Source organism: Onychomys torridus, chromosome 5 (genome assembly GCF_903995425.1).
Source record: "Onychomys torridus chromosome 5, mOncTor1.1, whole genome shotgun sequence".
Classification (NCBI taxonomy): Eukaryota; Metazoa; Chordata; class Mammalia; order Rodentia; family Cricetidae; genus Onychomys; species Onychomys torridus.
Window position 1 is genome coordinate 22,240,150 of NC_050447.1, and position 20,739 is coordinate 22,260,888.

Here is a 20,739-nt window from a genome sequence, read left to right on the forward strand (position 1 = left end):
AACTAAGGCCACAGGTGGATGCCACAGTGACTGCAAAGCTGTTCCAACCCTGAAGGGTTATAAAGCAGTAGCATATCCTATCCAACCATGCTAACTCAGACACCCACACCTCTCCTCGGAACTTCAAAGGGGCAAGATCTTTTCTCCTTTACTCATTGCTGAAGCCAGGAACACAGTTCCCATTAAAAAAGGATCTCTGTGCTGTAAACTAAAACACACTGTGCATTTCTTCTGGGCCATTGTCTTTGTTTTCTTGTCATCCTGGATGAATTTTAAAAAGAAATGATACAGTAAAAAAACGTTATCAGAAGGTAACCCTGAGTGTGACCGCGAAACAGACAAGCCTCTTGATGAGTCCATTTACATTTTAGACCAGTGATCTGGTTCTGTGGCTTCATCAAAAGCTAGTTGAAGACTTTATCTAGAATTGTCTTTAAATATCAAGTCATTTGTAGCAGCAGTTTGGAACATTCACATTTCCTTGCTCTCAATCTATTCCTTTATATTCGGTGGTTAAGAGAACCAGAGCTCACAGTCTGTAGAACCACAGAGGGTAGGTATAGAGTGAAACTAGAGGGAACAGATGTCATCGGGAAGCAGAAATAGACTAGATAATTATGGACGGATTGGGGGGCGTGTTGGAATGGGAGGATCAAATGGGGAGGGGGGGGGGGAGGGACTTGAGGGAGAGAATTCAGGGAGAAATGGTAGCAGGAATCTTAAAAGTTCTTGGGGCTGGAAAGATGGCTCAGAGGTTAAGAGCACTGAATGCTCTTCCAGAGGTCCTGAGTTCAATTCCCAGCACCCACGTGGTGGCTCACAACCATCTGCAATGAGATCTGGTATCCTCTTCTGTATACATAATAAATAAATAAATCTTTTTTTAAAAAGTTCTTATTAATATGAGCAAACCTGATGCCAGGTATTGGGGTGAATGCAGAACAAGCCACAGCTTCCTCACCTCGCCAGTTCCTCAGCTGATCCTGTTTTCTTAGACTGGAAGCTTCTGAGTCCTCATCCAAATGGCTCTCAGCTGAACTGCTGCTCAAAAGCCTAAAAGCTTAACCAGCCAAATGCTTCTAGTTTCTAGTCTTCATGCCCTATATACCTTTCTGCTTTTTGCCATCACTCCCTGGGATTAAAGTCACTTCCTGGGATTAAAGGCGTGTGTCATCATGCCTGGCTGTTTCCATTGTGGCCTTGAACTCACAGAGATCCAGAGGGATTTCTGCCTCTGGAATGCTAGGATTAAAGGTGTGGGTGCCACCATTGTCTAGCCTCTGTATCTAGTGGCTGTTCTGTTCTTTGACCCCAGATAAGTTTATTAGGGTGTACAATATTTTGGGGAACACAATACCACCACAAGAAACAACCAAAATTAAGGGGCATTTAAAGGGTACTATGGAAACCCAATACAGTAGAAGCTTTCTAAAATATATACACACATGAATGTGATCTAAATGTAATTGCCAAATAACAGAGTCCTAACTGGCCATCTCTTGTCACCAAATGAAGGTTCATCTAATTGAGTCATTGGTCAAAGGGGTCTCATGGGAATCCTCAAACAACCCAGGCTATTGCCAAGACAATAGACTGCTCTCCACAAATGGACAGCAAGGCCCCATTGTTGAAGACAACACCCACACTACTCACTGAACATGGAGCTGGTGCCTGCATAGAGCCTTCATCCCTATGTCCTAGTGTCTTTGGTACAGGGAAGTACCCTACAGGCTACCAAAAGAGAAATGTTAACACCAAGCCAGCCACAAACCCTTTGGCATTGGTGTCCTGCCTGTAAGAGATGCTAGGGCGATGGTTGCACAAAGCTTGTGGAGGGAACCACCCAATACTTATTTGACGAAAGGTCCACTCCACAAGATGGAACCCACACCCGACACTGCTTGGTTTACTAGATAGCCCAGGGACCTGGAGTAAAACCAAATACTATTGGTCAAGGGGGGGTGGGAGGGTAGGAATGAAATCAGTGCCTTGTTCAGCCATCATCAGAGATGCTTCCTCCTGCATCAGATGGAAAGAACACAGAGACCCACAGGCAGACATTACACAGAGAGACCTTGGAATAATCAGCCCTAAATGGGATGTCTCCGACAAATCCCTCCCCTCAGAGCTCAAGGAACCCAGAGGAGGAGGAGGCAGAGAGAGTGTAAGAGCCAGAGGGGATGGAGAACACCAGGAGAACAAGGCCCTCATCAGCATGAATAAAGCTCATGAGAACTCACAGAAGCAGCCTGTGCAGGGCTGCACCAGGTCCTCTGTGTCTATATTATGGCTTACAATTTAGTGGGGTTTTGTTTTGTTTTTTTCAAGACAGGGTTTCTCTGTGTAGCTTTGTGCCTTTCTTGGAACTCACTTGGTAGCCCAGGCTGGCCTCGAACTCACAGAGATCCTCCTGGCTCTGCCTCCCGAGTCAATTTAGCATTTTTTTTGGACTCCTACATGTGCAAATGAGTCTCTGATTCTCACACCTTTTCTTGGGCTCTTTTCCTTCTGTTGGCTTGTCCTGTCCAAATTTGATGTGATAGTTTTTAATCTTATTATATTGTGTTATATTTGAATATTATCTCTTAGAAACGTGTTCTTTTCTAATAAGAGACAGAAGGGAGGGGATCCTGCCTGATAGGTGGGAAGGTGGAGAGGAACTGGGAGAAGCAGAGGGAGTGGAAATCCTATCTGGACATACTGTATGAGAAGAGATCTATTTCCAATAAAAGGGGGGTGGTGAAGACAGGCTGAGAAAGCCAGAGGGAGCAAGCCAGTAAGCAGCACCCCTCCATGGCCTCTGCATCAGCTTCTATCTCCAGATTCCTGTCCTGTGTGAGTTCCTGCCCTGACTTCCTCCAGAGATAGACTACAGGAGTGGAGGTGTAGGCCTAATAAACGCTTTCCTCCATGCCTCACCTCTGAAAGACCGAGAGAACCAGAGCTCATGGCAGACCCTGACTTGTCAGTGACGCGGTTTATCCCTGGTTTTTGTTTTGTTTTGTCTCATGTCACAGATGTTTCACACAACGCAGCATAGGAAGGAAAAAAATCAGAGGCAAAGTTAGCACGTTGCAATGGCCATGGATGCTTGGTCGGCATCCTTCCCCTCTGCTGAGGGGGGATCCTGTCCCGGCACCCTTCCCTCCTGCCCTGTCCTCACTGTCTGGTTTCTGCTCTTACCTTGGGTTTCCTGGGAAGTTGGAGGGAAGTTTGTAGCCGTGTGACACTAGCCATCCGTCCCTCCTGTCAGAGACTTGTTCTTCAGAGAGGTGCCTGTCCTGTGCCTGGAGTCGGTATGTTATTTGTATGTGAAACAATGTACAAATCAATGTTTTGAAAAGAATGATCTCAGATTTCCTAAGTCAGGTTTTAAACATCTTGATCCTGCCCCCCCCCCCCCCCCTATTGGGTGGGTTTATTCTTAGAATTGCGTGCTGTGGAAGTGATCTGAAGTGCGCACAGGATTCAGTCCTTAGCCAGCGGTGGCTCCGTCCATCCATGTTGTTCCCCTGCTCACACACTGGAATTAGCAAGGGCTTTACAAGCTTGAATGATGGTGTAAGTCACTGTTTTCTCTACTTAAAAAAAAAAAAAAAAAAAAACACGAAAACAGAACAAAATGTAACAGTTGTGTCGGGAATGATGGCTGTTGGATTCAGGGGGCAGGCCGGTGGGGGAGGGGAGAGGGAAAGACAGACATGGCCACCGCTTTGTCACTTCCTGGGATGGCCTGTCTCCATGGTATGGCCTTTTGCGTCTGTGGAAGACAACTTTTACGCCATGCAGACCTTCATGGTTTTCATTTTGAGCCGTGTTCAGCAGCAGCGTTTGGACCACAGTGTTCTGTGGGCCCTCCCCTCCCCCTGCATTTTACACTCCCCCACTGTGCTGTGACTGTGCAGTAGCCTGGACCTGGGAAAGAGGAGACGTGAAGGCCCTTCTCTTTCCACCAAACGATTGCAGAACTCTGTATCTGCACCTTCTCAGCTTTGGCACTTAATTTTAAAGTCAGTATATTGCAAGGAGGCTGGAGGTTGGACGCAAGATAGATACTATATTAAATTGTACTTTTATTTAAGATGTAATAAAGCAGTTTGATATGAAAATTAAAAAGAAAAAAGTGCCACCTCTCAGGTTGGTGACGCAACTTTGTAGTATTTAGCCACACACTTACTGGGGACAATCAGGTGGATTGGGGCTATGATCAACCAAAATTCTAAGAAGTTCCCTGTGGTCCTCTGGGCAAAGGAAGGGCTTTTTTTGTTTTTCCTTTCCAAATTACAGGATTTGGATGGCACCTGGTGTCATAAAATATGCTTTCTATTTTGGTGTACGACAGGGTCTTACAATGCACCCAAGGCTGGTCTTGAACTTTCCAGCCTCCTGCTGCAGCCCGCTAAGGGCTGAGATTATTAGTGTGAACCACCACACGCCATACTCCACCTCCTGTGGTCTTTTGTTCAGAATTCTGTAGGCACTAAGTGTTTTGCCTTGAGTTTTGCTATGAGCGGAGACTCTGTACCTGTAAGTCTGTGCTCACTAAAGCCGGGACCTTGAACACCATGCTGTTGGTGCTTCTCAAAGCTTGTTACAGCTCCAAGGGTGGCATTCATTGTAGCTTCTACTCTTTCCAGCTTTCCTTGGCAATAAAGATTAGGGAAGGTACTTCATACAACTGTTGATGAAAAAACATTAAGAGGTCATCTATATGGTGCTGGGGATGTGATTTCAAAGAGAAAAAAAAAATGTGTAAGACTATGGTCTGAGGATTAAAAGCAGTTTTACCTAAGAGCACAGCCAATCTGATAGCTTAGATTCGATTTTATATTTATACTTGAGTTTATCTGTACCTGCTTGCTAGATAGAGAAGCGGTGGGCTTATGGACAGGGTATGTAGCTTTATTTCCCTAGATCTTAGATAGGCTTCCTCACCTCAAAACACCACATAAGCATAAAATATAAATGAAAACGCTGCCCTTCCTGAGCAGGAACACACAGTGAAGGCTAATGCCACACTGCTCAAGGGCTTTTCAATCTAGCTATTTCATCTTTTCACCAGGGAAACTGTTAAATAGTGCCCATGCCTAAGATCCCACAGATAATGGTTTGGGGGACCCTCAGGGAATTCTGATGCCTTGTTTTTTGGCAAGGGACTGCATCCCCTCTAGCAGAAAAACCAGTTTTTCTTTGGATCCAGGGTGACTGGTTTCCCTGAGAATTCAGTAGGCTCTAAGAAGTCCCTCAGAGATAGGATCCCTTTCCTTAGTATCCCCCACACTCACCATCTCTCCATATGTGGTCAGTCTCCTTTCCCCAACTCCACAGCCTCACTGCCCATCTTCCTGTCCATGGCTAACATATGTGCCAGGCAGACTTCCCTTCCACATCCCCGAAATGGCATGACAATTTTACCAACCCATCTTCAGGCTTAATATGACAACACCCAACATCTGGAATGAAACGGTAACAACAACCTTCTCTATTGTCTGTTGTTTGGGTAACACTGCATGGTCCTGGTAGAGTGTATGCCTAGCAAGTCTGCAGTCCTGGGTTCCACCGCTCTCACATAAAAACATGGGGCCTGGGGAAATATGCCTCACATCTCAGCACTCATGAGATAGAGGCAGGAGGCTCTGGAGTTCAAAGATAGTCTGGGCTACATAAGAATCTGCTCCCCGACTCAAAAAGTACCCCACTATATAATGACATGGAATAAAATGTACATTTTATACAAATAAATTAGTAAGTGAGGTAAAAATAAGAATAGGAGATGAGTTAAGGCATAGGCACAGACTGTCAACAGCTTCCTGAGCATATAAGGCTTTGGGTTGGAGCTGGAGGAAGAGAGGGGGGTGGGAGGCTGTGCTCTCCTGATTGGCCATACTGAGTGAAATGAGAAGAGCTGGGAGCAAGTAGGGAGCCTGAAAAGGCTGTGACACCCCCCCCCCCAGGTGGCCTCAGAGTCACCTCAGTGTGACTAGAAGAAGCCTCCTTCCTCATGCTTCACACTTTAAAATTGCTTCCCTGGTCATTCCTTAGCTCAAAAGTCAATCCCCTCACTCCCCAGCTTTTCTGTCCCCCAGTGCTGGGATTAAAGGCATACGCCACCACTGCCCCGCTCCTGTCCTTACTTGTGGCCCAACTGCAGCTTCTCTAGAATCTCTTCCTCAGAGCCACTGGCACAGACATCCCCTTGTTACGGAGGAGCCTGCACCTTCGTCTGGATCAGGCTCTTCCTTGCCTGGAGAGTTGTTTGAACAATGCCTGTAAGTCTGGAGTCACCACACACTTGGGAAGCGCAGGCAGAGGTTCTTCAACTCAAGTCTAGCCTGGAGGACATAGTAAATTCTAGACCAGCCTGGACTGCACAAGAGAAAGATGGATGGGTGAATGAACAATAAACAAGCCTGCCTGTATGCATATTGTAGGCCTAGGGCATGCCCCAAAGTTTGTGAGTCACAAGACAATAGAACTTCGACAATCCATCAAAAGGAAAAGTGTGAGCACTCTGCGCATGCGTGCCTCACAGTATTACTCATCCCAGCGTCTTCCTTGAATGTGTATTGGGGCCTCATCCAACATGTTGGTTAAAGTTCTGGTTTATAGGAAGCACACAGGATAAGGGAAAAATTAGATGACTCATAAGGAAGGAACCAGATAAGTTAGAATGAGAACGTTGTTCAAACATAGTCTTGACTCTGAAAGGTCGATGTCATAAAAATAAAAACATCAAGTGATCTACAGGACTGACAGAAAATAGCTGTATGCCATGCACATACCTAGTGGTAGCCTAATTCAAGAAATAAAAGCAGGAATTGCCAACTGTGACTCAAGCCTGGATATTCCAGCACTAGTGAAGCTGAGGTAGGTGGATTTTGAGTTCAAGGCCTACTTAGGCTACTTTGTGAAATAGAGGGGGAGGGGGGAGGGAGAAGGAAAGGTAAGGGCTGGGAAGATGGCTCAGCAGTTAAAGAACATGCTGCTCTTGCTGAGGACCTGGATTCAGTTCCCAGCACCCACGTCACACGGCTCACCACTGCCTGTAACCCCCTCTCCAGGGATCTCACACTCTGCTCTGGCCTCATTAGGCACCTGCTCACAGGTGGTACACACAGACCAACATACACATAAGTAAAAATAAATCCTGAAATGAAGAAAGAAAGAAGAACAAAGGGGAAGAAGAAAGGGATTTGAGGTAGGGAAGGAGAAAGAAGAACACATTCTGGGACAAATGTGAATGTGAACTGGGTATGGGATGGCATAGGAGAGATACTATTCATTCTGTGAGGGGAACAATTATAATTGTCTCAAACTTATGCATGAAAACGGAGGTGCACACTGGTCTATTGGGGCAAAATGTCAAGCAGCCAGAATTTACTTTGTAATAGTTTGGCCAAGAAAGAAAAGACAATGGTGAAACAAATGTAAAAAATGTTGACCATTGAATCGTGGAGGTTAAAATAGGAAAACCCTTGTGCCTTTCTTCTATTTTGTTTGAAATTTTTCAAAGAATGGTTGAAAAAACCAAATCTTCTTTGCTTCTCTTTGGGCTAAGAATCCATCTCCCTCCTCCCTCCCTCCCTCCTCCCTCCCTTCCTTCCCTCCCTCCCTCCCTCCCTCCCTCCCTTCCTTCCCTCCCTCCCTCCCTTCCTTCCTTCCCTCCCTCCCTCCCTCCTTCCTTCCTTCCTTTCCTTCCTTTCCCTCCTCCTCCTCCTCCTGCTCCTCCTCCTAGGACCTCATATATCACAGGCTATGTAGTTGATGATGATCTCGATCCTCCTGCCTCCACCTCCCAAATACTGGGATTAGGGGTGTGAGCCAGCACACCTGGTTTCCTGTGGTTCTGGTGGTGGAACCCAGGGTTTTGTATGAGCTAGGCAAGCACTCTACCAAATGAACCACACCCCAGCCCCATTTTTCCCTTCCTTTCTTATTTATGTATTTTTACAGTCTAGTGATGGAACCCAGGACCTCATATGTACCAGACAAATGCCCTAATGCTGAGCTACACTGCCAGCTTACTGCTTCCTTACTTCCTGACTCTGCCCCACAGCCTGAGAGTCCTTGGGAGGCCTTGTATCTTCTTCCTGCTACGGAGCTGCGGCTCATTGAGGCCAGTGATTATGGCTGATTTGCTTGCCCCTGAGTCTCTTTGTCTTACCACAGTCCCAGACACATACAAGGGCATTGTAAACACCTTTGTAAAGAGTTAAAGTTTAAACTCTTTCATGACAGGCACCAGGAAAGCCATTAGCTTTATTCACTCCCCAGGGACTTGCTGGGGCGGCCCTTAGCATCCTATTATATAGATGGGGATACTGCACCCTGCCCTAGTGGGATCTTTACGGTGGCAGAGTTGTGTTTGTACTGGGTCCGGTGGCCTGAAAGCCTGGCCACTGTACCCACACTGCATCTCAGCAGTTTCTCCTTGATACCTGGGTGAGATGGGTGGTGACAAGCACCTGTGAGCAAGAAGCTGAACCTGTAGGGAGCTCGGGCTGTCCCTAGAACCGAGCGAGTTAGAATAAAGCTGTTTTTATCTTTTCACCCACAGTGTGGGCATTCTGACACTTGCTTGTCAGATAGTTCCTTGCCAAGGATGGAGACTCAAACCCAAGGAACAGCTAGCTGGGTCAATCCATCCTTCCTCACTTCCTGTCTTCAGCTACCCTGTGCATAAAGTGACCCACCACAGTGACAGAGATATTAGTCTCATACCCTGGTTTGTTGTCGAAACTACAGGAGTTAGTCGTGGAAAACGCTTAAGTTTTGTTTTGAGGTATTGGGGATAGGCTTTCTGCATGTTAGGTGAGCGCTGTGCAGCTGAGCTACACCTCTAGCACTGTGGGAAACCTTATTAGAGAGTGCCTGGCTCGTAGTAAGTGAGTAACTCCTTCCCAGTGTTACAGAATCCAAACATTGTGCCACAACTCCAGAGTCAGGCTTGCGGCCTGCAAGTCCTCCCCATCCTCCTGCAAATCCTCCCCGGTCCCTCTAGATTGTCCTCTGGAGCATACCCTCAAGTCCAGGATTCCAGGTTTCCATTCCTACATCCTTCTCCTTTACAAATGCAAGTGCTGTTTTCCGGTAATGCCCCCTGGGTTTCCCCACCCTCCCGTTTCTTCTCTCTTTCCCTTTCCCTCTGCTCTCTCTCCTCCCACCTCTTCTTATCCCATCTTCTGCTCTTACATAGTGCAGCACAAAGAAGCCTAGGTCTCTGGATTTTTTGTATTTGTTTAGCTATACGAAAGTAACTATTATGTAGCCCAGGCTAGCCTTGAACTTCAGGCAATCCCCCCTCAGCCTCTTCAATGCTGGGATTCCAAGTATGAGGTGACCTGCACTGCCATTTTTATCACCCATTGTTAAGTCTCTCCGGCTGTAAAACTGAGGCTTCCTAGCTTCTTATCTGGCCAAGTAAGGGAAGGTCATCTGGGCCCCAACTGGACATTGACCCCTGCCAGGGGAGCCGCCCCTAACTCTATAAGTACCCAGCTGCCCACACCCAGCCCAGGTGCCAGCTCTGTTTTTGTGGGTAGCAGGAGAGAACAAGAGGTCCTCTGGTGTGGCAGCTGCAACTTCTCTGCCTGGCCAAGTCTGGGCCAGGCTGGCTATGATCCAGCTGGCTTCATAGCCTGGGACTCTTTTCTAGACAAACTGGTTTTTTCCCCCTGGCTGGCAGCCCAAAAAGAGTAGCGCAATTCACTTCTGGCCGGAGACTGGAAAGGCTCTACTAGCTGACTGTTCTAGACTCTCGGGATTGTACCCTGTCTTCAGGGAAGCCCGCTGGGAAAGCAAGTTACGTGCAGTACCCCAAGCCTTGCTGCTGGGTCTTGCCTGATCTCAGTGAGGAAGCTTCTAGACGATCAGAGCTCTATTAGCCAGACTCTCCTTGCACAGAGGGCAGAGCTGCCCTGGTGGGAGGCAGGACCTCTCCAAGGCTCTGCGATAGGGTCTAAAAGAGCCAAGAGGCCCATGACTCTGACAATAACGTGACCGTGCTGTTCCGGGTGCTGGCAGACGGCAGAGCTGGCAGAGGGTAGGGCAAAGGCTAGAGAGGGCAAACACCAGCGAAGCAGGCGTGAAGGCCCGGGCCCTCTCCATGTCCTAGGCAATCCCCACTCTGCTGTCTTCTTCTCTGTGGTCCTGATAAGTTTATCCTACACAGTGAAGCGCTGTATGATTGGGAATGCTCCGTCCCCTCTCTGGGCCTCAGTTTCCCCATCTGTCCCTAGGAGGCGGGACTGGATCATTCTTTCAGCAAACTGTTTGCCGGGCTCTGTGCTGATTGATCCCTGCAGATACACTAGCGGAAAGGTACACCCGAGTTTCTAAGGGGTGACGGCTGGGGGTTCTGCATCACATGGGCGAAAAACTCCGACAGCCCCCAGATAAGAAAGGGCTTGGCAGACCCGGCATGGCGGGGCCCAGCGCTCTGCATGTGCCTGGCTCAGTGTCCACTTAGACCAGACCTAGACCCCAACGCGCCCCCACCAACACGCACCCCCACCCGGGTTCTCGCCCAGCCACTCCCGGAGCAGAGCTCAGCGCGAATGGTTCCCTGGCAACCTGGGAAGAATCCAGCCGCAGCTACAGGCTCTTCCTCTCCCCTCCCACCGCCTCCCACTGCGGGCCTCGGGGGCGGAGGCTGCCAGTCCATTATAAAAAGCAACCGAGGCTGGCGGCAGAGGACTACTCGGAGCTGCAACGCGGCGGAGCCTCCTCGCCTGCCGGATTCTACCGGATTCCTGCACTCCAGCCATGGCTCCCTCACCGTTCGCACGGTTGCTGCACCTCGCAGCGTTCTGCCATCTCTGCTCCCTGCTGGCAGGTGAGTGGGTCTCGACCCTGCCTGGGAAAGAAGGGAGGAGTGTGTTGGGGTGCAGACTGCATTTCCCTGGGAACTCGGTCCCCGCTAGTCCCGGCCATCCCAGTGGCTACTGGGACAGAAGTGGGGGCGACAGCTTGGAGGGTCTGTGGGAGGCACAAGGTATGTGGCGAGGAAAGAGGGCTGGGAGAACCTGAGCAGGCTCCTGGCTGGGGGACTCTGCTAGTTCTTCCCAGTGAGGTTAACTATAACCTGTATAAGCCCCAGCCTGAGGCCAGAGAAGAGTCAGGACTTTCTTCTGATCTGTTTTTCGAGGCCCCCACGAGTAGTTAAGGTCAAGGTCACTGCAGCTTAGGGATGGGGCTTGACTCTATACTGGCATGCAGCTTGTCCCTCTGTATGTCTACCCCATCATCCTGGCCACCTCCTCCAAACCCAGCTTAGGAAATATTTTATCTCCACGGGCTTGCTTTCTGGACTCCACTACCTGGTAGTACAAGGTGTAGACATTCCTAGGGATGTAGGGAAGATGGAGACTCAGAGATGAGTCTGCCCACGCAGGGCAGGAGAGAGGTGATGCCCAGGGACTTAATGGAGGAGAGAGCAACTGGCTTGCGCATCCTCTGTTGACCACCCTGCCTCTAGAGTTAGCCCCATCCTCAGGGAGGGTCCAGACTTTTTGGCAGGCAGGATGATGCTCAGAGAAGGTTGCACTTTGCCTTAGGGCACACAGTGAAACTGGAAGAATAAGAACCAACCCCCCCAGCTTCCAGGATATCTCCATGGAACTAAATCACCAGTGCCACAGGGAGCTGGTGATGAGTGGGTGCGGAGTGGGGGTGGTGGAATAAAATTGTGCCCGGCTTTCTGCCGTCTGAGCTCTGGCAGCAGGCCTGGGATATTTGGGGACAGTGAGCACGGGGGAGTGGGAGTTAGATGGAGGATGCTTTGCCATCACCTTGCTGTGTGTCCCTGAGCTGGGCCTTGACTTCTCTGGCTTCAACCACTGTGCCTGGCAATGTAGTCATTGCCTCGCTGGCGAGAAGGCTCCAGTGTCTAGGGAGGCATTCTGGAGGGTGTGTATGGTGATAGTGGGATATCACTTTTATTAAGCTTGCAGGAAAATCCTAGGCATGGCTGGAAAAAAGACCCTGAAATGTTTAGGTCTGAGGACCCTAATCGTGGATGCTGGCTTTGCTAGGAGATGGTGGGCATGATGCATCCCTTGTGAGCCTCAGTTTCTTCTCCCCTTAAGTGAGGTGTTCAGCTAGGTCCACCCTGGAGCTCCCCAGCGGGGAGATCTCAGGCATTAGGGCTGCTGCAGGCAGGTGCATGGCTGGTGCAGGGTATCTGCGTCAGTCCCTAAATGTGGGTCTGCAGGGCTGTGTCTGCGATCGCTCGGTGCTTTATGTAACAGGCCTGTAAATGCAAGCTGGAGCAGGGAAGACGGCTCCCGGCACTGACGCATTCACTCCCACTCAAGTCTCAGCAAGAAAGAGAAAAGAAAAAAGAAATCTGCTTTCAGCTGTTATAGCCTGCTTCCCCCCACCCTCAGTGGGGGTGGAGGGGGGTAGGGGCATACAGTTTCAGTGTCAGAGCCAGGGCCCTGTGGATTTAATTAAGAGCTCCCCCACTTCTCCCTTGGTTAAGGTTTGATATGCTGTTAAGCACTTCTGAGTGCATCTTGTCCATTCATCTGGCAAACAGGAGCAGGACACCTACTGGGTGACAAGCCCATTTCTGGGTGCTGGGACCATAGCCATGAATAAAGGGGCGAAGGAGCCCAGCTGAAATTTGACTGCAGTATACACAAAAATAAACCATTCAGCCGTTTGGTCTATTAGAAGGAAAAAGCATTGTGTGTGTGTATGGGGGGGGGGGAATACTTGTGTGTTTTTTGCTTCTGAGACAGGGTCTTTCCATGTAGCCCAGGCTGGCCTCAAACTCATGCTCTTCCTGTCTTAGCCTCCTGGGAGAGGGCTGGGGTAGGAAATGTGCTACTCCCTGCCTACCATGTTGCCATCTATGGGAAGAAGGTTAGGGAACGGCTGAGTTCTCTCTAGTGTCATGATCCTTGCTGGTGATATTTGGCAATTTCCAGAGACATTTTTTATTATTACAGATGTCCCAATATTTTTGGCTCCTGGCATAGAGTCCACATCATCAGCACCCACAACAACGAATGAACAGGTCCAAAATGTGAACATTATGGTCATTGAGAAAAGCTTCCCCAAGAGCAGAGTGCTCCAGCCATTAAAAAACATCTAGTCTCTAGTGACTCCATACTGTCACGTCCATTTTTTTTTTCATTTTTCTTTATTAAGAAATTTTCTACTCACTCCAATGCTATCCACAGACCCCCCTCCTCCCTCCTCCCATCCCCCAGCCCTCCTTCCCAAGCCACCCTGCATCCCCACATCCCCCAAATCGAGGTCTCCCATGGGGAGTCAGCAGAGCCCGGCACACTGAGCCTAGGCAGGTCCAAGCCTGTCACATCCATTTTAAAGGTGAGAAAATTAAGAAAGGGCCCAGATGAGTAAAGGCTCAAGCCTCTACTCACACACCTAGGACCCAGTGTGTCTTATGATTCCTTAAGAGACAACCTAATGCATACTTCTTCCAGGAAGCCTCCCCTGATTACTCATATTTGAAAGTTATCTCATATTCCTGTAAATCCTAATATGTTTGTTTATGGCCAGAACATTGAATCCTTTACCAGGATTAAACCAGTTCTGCCACAAAATAGATTGTGTTCTGGCCAAGTGACTAACCTCTCTGATCTTCAGCCTCTGCATCTGTAAGAAGAGGGTAACTGTGTGCCCTTTGCAGGGCTTGGGAGCTAATAGGAGCAGATAGCACAGGATCTGATGCACAGTAGGTGTAGCAGAAAGGTTCTCATCCTCATCGTCTTACCTGCCTGTCGATCTGGAGCTCCTCTGAAGAAAGAGACAGGCCCCCATTTACACCCCTCACCCCCAGTGCCTCATAGTACCCAGCTCAGGGCCCGGTAAGAGGGAGGAGCCAGCATCTGTTGGTTACCTCAGTAAACAGTGATCACTGCAAAGAACTTCAGCATCTGCAGGAGGAAGCTTGCAGCTGAGGTTGGCTTTGTGGCTCTGCACAGCTTTGCAGACGCAGGCAGTGGTCTTCTCTGTCCTGCCACACAGTGTCCTTTCCTTCCTCTTATCTCAGGTCACCTCAGGGCTTTCTCGGGAAAGTATTTGTGAGACCCGGGCACCCGACACCAAGCTCCTGTCACAGGGACTTGGGGGAGGGGGTGCAGCTAAGTTATTGTTAGGTCCACTGGGGATGGAGGAGGGCGGCAAGTCTGTACTATAATTTGGGTGGGGGTTGTGTCTGTGTCTCTGTGTGTAGGCCAGACATCAACCCAGTGCTGTTCCTCAGGAACTATCTGCACTATCCTCCTTGTTTTTGAGACAGTCTCTTCCCTGGGGTCTGGAACTCACTGATTCTTCTCTACCTGCTGGCCAGTGAGCCCCAGCGATGCGTCTCCCCCCCCCCGCCCCAGTGCTGGCTTTACAAACACACACACCACCATGCCTGGTTTTCTACACCGTTTCTGGGGCATCCAACCCAGGTCCTCAAGCTTGTGTGGCAAACTCTTTACCTACTGGCCATCTCCCCAGCCCTGAACTGTGACTTTCATATCCTGGTTCTTGGGGAAGAGGGGACAGCATTGTAACTCAGCCAGTGAATTCAGTAGCTACTAATGCTGACCTTTGATGACCCGGCTTAGACCCACAGCCTAAGCTTCCTTTCCCACAAGGTGGGCAGATGAGTTGGTTAGGAAGTCCGGATGTATGCTTGCCTTTGGCTAGTTCTTTTTTAGGGACTGTGCTGAGGACAACCAGCCTCATGCATACTAGGCAAGCACCATGTCCCTGAGCTCCACCTCCAGCCTCTTGTGTTCATTCTTGGCAAAATGGAGAGTGTTTTCACATCACATGTGTGTAAGTATTTGTGCACAAGTAGTGTGGTTTAGTGGGAGCTGGGGAACAACTGGGCTCCCAGGTCCTAAAGACTGAACCGGATCAGCTTGGTCACACCACACTACTTCTTGGGGAGTCTTGGGTTCTAGATGCTCGACATGGCCTTTACCCAGATCTAGAATCCAAGCTCTTCCTCACTTTTTCTCCCCATTTTCCATAAGTATACACCAGGCAGATGACAGGACACTCTGCTGGAAACTTAGAACAGTGGTTCTCAAATGACCTTTCCACAGGGTCACCTAAGACCATCTGCATGTCAGATATTTACATTACAGCTCATAACAGTGGCAAAATGACAGTTATGAAGTAGCAACGAAAATGATTTTATGGTTGGGGGTCCCCACAACATGAGGAACTGACTGTATTAAGGGGTCACGGCATTAGGAAGATTGAGAGCCACTCATTTAGAAGGGGATTGACAAAAATAGAATGCAAAAGATGTCAAATGTTTCAATCAGATAACGGGGTTTATCCGTTCACAGAAACCCCTGTCCAGGGGCTTTTGCTGCACAGCTATCTGCATGCCCTTGGGCCCTGTACTGCCCCACCCCCTGCCTTTTCTTCTGAACCTATCTCAAACTCACCCTGCAGTACTCAGGGGCACCTGCTCAGTAGATGACACCCCCCCCCATTTCCAGGCAGGCAAGCTTACCTGATCCATGTGTGAGGAGGAGGAGGGTGCAGGTGTAGGGTGATGGCTAAGTACATGACTTATAGTGCCAAAGACAGGGATTTTCAGGGCAGGTAAGGCTGGGGCCAGGGAATGGGACTGGGCAAGGTCACCCCCTTACCATGCAGGCCAGGTGCCATAGGCAGAGCTGTGTCTCCCTTGGATTCCCCTCCTCTGCTATGGCTTCATTTAAAAATTAAACCCTTCCTGGCTGGGCACCACATACCTTTAATCCCAGCACTCGGCGAGGCAAGTGGATCTTGGTGAGTTCAAGGCCAGCCTGGTCTACTTAACGAGTAGATGACAGGACATTCCACTGGAAGTGTCCTGTCCAGGACAGCCAGGGCTACATAGACAGACCCTGACTTGAAAAACAACCACAACAAAATTAAATGCTTCCTAGGTGCCAGACAAAAGGAGCTTTATAAATAAAGGTTTATTTTTATCAGTCCAAAACAAATCCAGAGGCAGAGACTTGCTGTCTGGCAGGTTATCAAGGATGAGTCAGCTGTGGGTCAAGGGCTTTGGCTTGGGAGTATAGCCAGGAGAGGTTGGAATGGGGATGGGACACCAGATGCCCAGGGGTCCTACTGACTGGGGGCCTCTGTGGACTCAGGTCAACAACACGGCGTGGGGAAATGCAAGAACATATGCCAGAAGATGACCTCACGAATCCCGAAGACTTTGCTCATCGCCTATCAGGAGTCCTGTGGGAGCACCATCATGTAGGTATCACTCGGGGCCTCAGAAGGCCCTGTAACATCTCAGCCCTCTCCTATCTGCCTCATCCTGGGCTTCCTGCCAAAGGCCTTGGCAAGTGCCCCCTGTTCCCTGCCCACAAACTACCTCACTGACCTTATGATCAGTGGCAAACAACAGAGGTGAGGAATGGCTTCCTGGGTGGCCCACTGTGATCCAGGGCAGCACCCGGGTTGGTGCTCCCTCTCAGGCCAGAGTCCTGTTTACACAGCCCTCAGCCCGTTAGATCCCATGGAGGAGGTTGAGTGAGTGGCCTACCAGAGCAGGTTCTGGACTCCAGCTGGTCAGCCAGGGGCCCTGGTCACTTCCCACTTCTATACCTCAGTTGCCTTATCTAGGAGATGGGTAGCAAGAGGGTGAGAGGAAATGGAGGAACTAAAGTGGTTGGAAGGCACGAGGGAAGCCGTCACCAAGCGACAGGAGAGTTCTCAGCGTGGGCAGGAAACAGGCCAGTCAGTCATTTTCTACCTGGTCAGGTTGGTCCCTTGTTCTGTCTGGGGCACATGGTCAGTCTGAGTCTTTCCCATTTGCTCAGTCTGCATCTTCCCCAGGACCGACGGTGGCCCTCTGAGCAACCTTAGCCATGCAGGAAATGACCAGAGTCCTTTTGAACTCAGGCTCTGCTAACGGAAGTCCAGTGCTTCCTGTCCCCTAGACAGCTCCCCCAAGGAGTGAGGTTCCAAATGCATTCCTGCCTGCCCTCTGCTCCCCCACCACAGATTGCTTCTTCCAGAGACCCCCAAATACCTGCCTCCATCGTCTAAGGAAAGTGGAAGAGGGGGACCATGGCACCCTGGGGAGTGCCATGGCTTCCCAGCATACCCCAGTTGGGCACACTTCTTTTTCTCTGTCAGCCTCATCTTCCCACCGGTTAAATGGGGTTAGCGTGCTGGCTGCGGTGCAGACCAGGCATGACCTGCAGAGCCTGTAGCATGGAATGACAGTCAGCTCTGAGCTGCTGTTGGGACAAAGCTTCATGGGAGGCTCTAGATGTAGACCACATTTGAGATCCTAGTGAGGGTGCTGTTTGGCGTTGGCTCTGAGAAGCAGCTTTAGCCTGAGGACAAAACCCAGAAGAGGAAGTTGGGGTCCAGAGAGCAGCCATCACCATGGGACAGAGAACTTAGGCACAGGATCTTTCCAGAGTGAGGAAACCGGCCCTGTCACATACCGGTGTCTGAGAACACCTATGGCGAGCAGGGATATCAGAGTCCAGAGCTGCTTGCCTTGATGGTAATGATGTGGCTATTGACCCTGTAATTATTCCTGAATTTTACGATGCCTGCTCTGACTCAGATGCTTTCTCTAGGTAGTAGCTTACCCTTTATTTTGCTTCACAATAACACAGAAGTAGGGTTCCCATTTGCCTGGGGACTTTCCTGGTTTTGAAAGGGGAAGCCCCTCAGGCTGAGAATGCCTGTTCTGAGGTGGTGGGTTCCCCTCCAGACCACAGGCATTCACGTCTCAGCCAAGGGCTAGGAGACATAGGGGATGGAGGGGTCCAATGCCTCATGCTGGTCAGTCAGAACAGCTTCCCTGCAGGGTGTGTGGGCAGTTCCCCACATCACCCCAGCCTGGCTGTCTGGAATCTGGGTATCACCAGCCCCCTGTCTTCCTTGTAGCTTGGAGACGAAACAGCACAGAAGTTTCTGTGCTGATGCAAAGGAGCAATGGGTCCAAGACGTCATGAAGCACCTGGACCTCCTCCGGGCTACTACCCTGACTCAAAATGGTGGCAAGTTTGAGAAGTTGGTTAATATGACATCGGGGATCACTCTGCCCACCAGGGGACTGTCCCCATCTGCACCGGCAGAGCCTAAAGCCACAGTGAAAGGCCTTCCTTTGGAGCTGACTACTATTTCCCAGGAGGCCCATAGTCCAATGGGGACTTCCCAGAAGCCACCAGCAGCAGTGACTGGATCATCATCTTTAACTTCCAAGGCTCAGGATTCAGGGCTTGTGACCAGGCCTCAAAGCACTGAGATTTTTGAAGAGGCTACCATCTCTACCACCATTTGGCAGAGTTCTACTATCTACCAATCTGAATCTAGGCTCCAGGTTGAGGAGAAGTCTACTGAGCCCCCATCCACTACAGTTCCATCCACCCAGGCCACCACTTTACATGCAACCCCAGAGGAGAATGTTGGGTCTGAAGTCCAGCCCACATGGGTTCAGGGACAGAGCCCCAGTCTAGGGCCTGAGGAGTTCTTAGGGCCTGAGGAGACAAGCCAAGCTCATACTGATGATTTCCAGGACAGGAGGCCTGGCAACACAGTCCATCCCTCAGCGGCCCCCACCTCCTCTGAAGGGACCCCCAGCCAGGAGCTGATGCCTTCAGACAGTTGGCTCTCCAAGTCAAAGGAGCCCATCCCTGCCACTTCGGCTCCCCAGAAACGGAGCGTATTTATCACTCCTGTCCCTTACAACCAGACAGCCACCCGTAGGCAGGCAGTGGGGCTGCTGGCTTTCCTGGGTCTACTCTTTTGTCTGGGGGTGGCCATGTTTGCCTACCAGAGCCTCCAGGGCTGTCCCCGCAAAATGGCAGGGGAGATGGTGGAAGGTCTCCGTTATGTCCCACGTAGCTGTGGCAGTAACTCATATGTCTTGGTGCCAGTGTGAGCTGCCTGCCTGCCTGTGTCCATAGTTTGATTCAGACAGCTGTCTGGGGACCCCCATCCTCATACCCACCTTCACCTAAGCTGGGGCAATGGGAATGGGGAGGCTGGGTCCTCCAGGAGCCACGTGCTCCAAGCCCCCAGATGTGGCCCTGGAGGCTACCTTTTACCATTCCTCACTTATCGGACACAGCAGGTGGCCTTCCAGCTTACCTACATTTGAGAGACTCCTCTGCCGCTGGCTGGTTGGAGGGGCCCTTCACATCCCAACCCTAGTGAACAATTATTTATTGAATTCCCAGCCCCCATGGCACCTGTTTCCTGTGAGCACCGTGGTCCGTCCATCTCACAAGCAGCAGGTCAGGCCCATCTGCCTGTCCCCCTGACCTCCTCACGTCTCCTGGGTTTGCTGCAGTTGCCAGCTCCTCCCCTTCTTTGGCCAGCCACGGTGCTATCTCCCGTCTCTCCCTGTCCGCTGTACAGAGCACACCACCACCATCACCATCCACACCGTGTTGTGTCCTTTCCTGCATGAGGTTAACGCTGTGTTTCCTGGAGCTCTCTGGGAAGGGAAATGAGCTTGTGTGGGGCTTTGATGCATTCCTCCAGACTGTGCTGTGAGGGCATGCTGCACCTGAAGGCAGGGTCTAGTCCCCACTAAGCTACCTGCACAACGAGGTGCCCCATCGGCAAAAGAAGCGTGGCCCAGAGATGGCAATATCCCACGGCCCTGATACTGTCACTTTCTCTGAGATCCTTGTCTCCATCCCTGGATGCAACCCCAGCCCTATCAACACTGATAGTCACTGCCATCCCACTGGACTGACAGACACCTTTGCACCCTGTGACTCCGAGGGCTGCCAAGGGGTGATTTGAGAGTTCAGGTCCTACCCTGTGGGCCCCCACATAGAGGCTGAGTTGGGTAGGGACTTGCAGGAACAGAGGCTAACTCCGAAGGCCCCTCTGTGTCCTCACTAGGCACCCCTAACCCACTCACCAAGACTACAGCCACAGGTCTGCCCAGCCTGAAGGACAAGCCACAGAAGGAAGAGGATGAAGCACCTGGGAGGCAGGGAGTCCAGGGTAAGCACCTGGAGCAGCCACACACCTGACTTAAGTTTCGGGATCTGCACATGTGCGTGCACAGCCCAGGTGGTTAGGAGGCTGGGTCCTCTCTCAACTCTGAAAGCACTGTTCATGCCAAGGTCTCCACTACAGGCAGGGCCAGAACTCCCACAACATTCTCCAAGAGCCCTGTGAAAATTCCTAGAAGGGATTGTGCCCTGGGACTCTGCCCTGGAAGCCTCCAGTGTGCCCAGCAGGGAAGAGTTGGGCAGCACCCCTGGCTGGAGCTGGACTTGCAGACCTCGCCCCTCAGGGCCCCTGGTGGCAGCTCTCCCAACCCTGTTCCTAATAGCCCCAACCCTTTACCTTCAGAGCCTCCCATGGGTGGACTTCACCCAGTGACTCCCTCCTTGACAGAAAGCTCAGAAGAGTTGGCTCTGTCCCAGAGTAAAGAAGCCAGCCCCTTGGGAAGCTTGTGGGAGGCTCTAGTCTGGCTCAAGGGTATTCACTGTGGGCTGGAGGAGCAGCAGCCTGAGTGCACTTTGTCCTGGCTCCTTCAGTGGAGAGTCTTCAAGGGTTGGGACGCCCCCTTCCCTATTGAGAAAGCTGCTGGGGCATGTGGTCCCCTTGTTGGACTTTGTGGGTTCTCCCCAGCGGGATAAGAGCCAAGATGATCTGGGGAGGACTTTGGAAGGAGTTGGTTAATCCTTTGGCTTTTTCAAGCATCATTACCAATGTCTGTGCCATTTTGTATTTTACTAATAAAATTTTAAAGTCTTGTGAATCAAA

At 50.5% G+C, this 20,739-nt stretch overlaps 1 protein-coding gene across 1 annotated transcript; it reads left to right on the plus strand.

Moving 5' to 3' along the window:
• Window positions 1–10,593: 10,593 nt before the first annotated feature.
• On the plus strand, window positions 10,594–20,739 carry Cx3cl1 (C-X3-C motif chemokine ligand 1). The gene is made up of 3 exons (XM_036188289.1): window positions 10,594–10,834; window positions 16,128–16,236; window positions 17,893–20,739. Exons 1-3 carry the CDS (start codon window positions 10,765–10,767, stop codon window positions 18,887–18,889), a joined length of 1,176 nt encoding a protein of 391 aa, XP_036044182.1. The 5' UTR covers window positions 10,594–10,764; the 3' UTR covers window positions 18,890–20,739.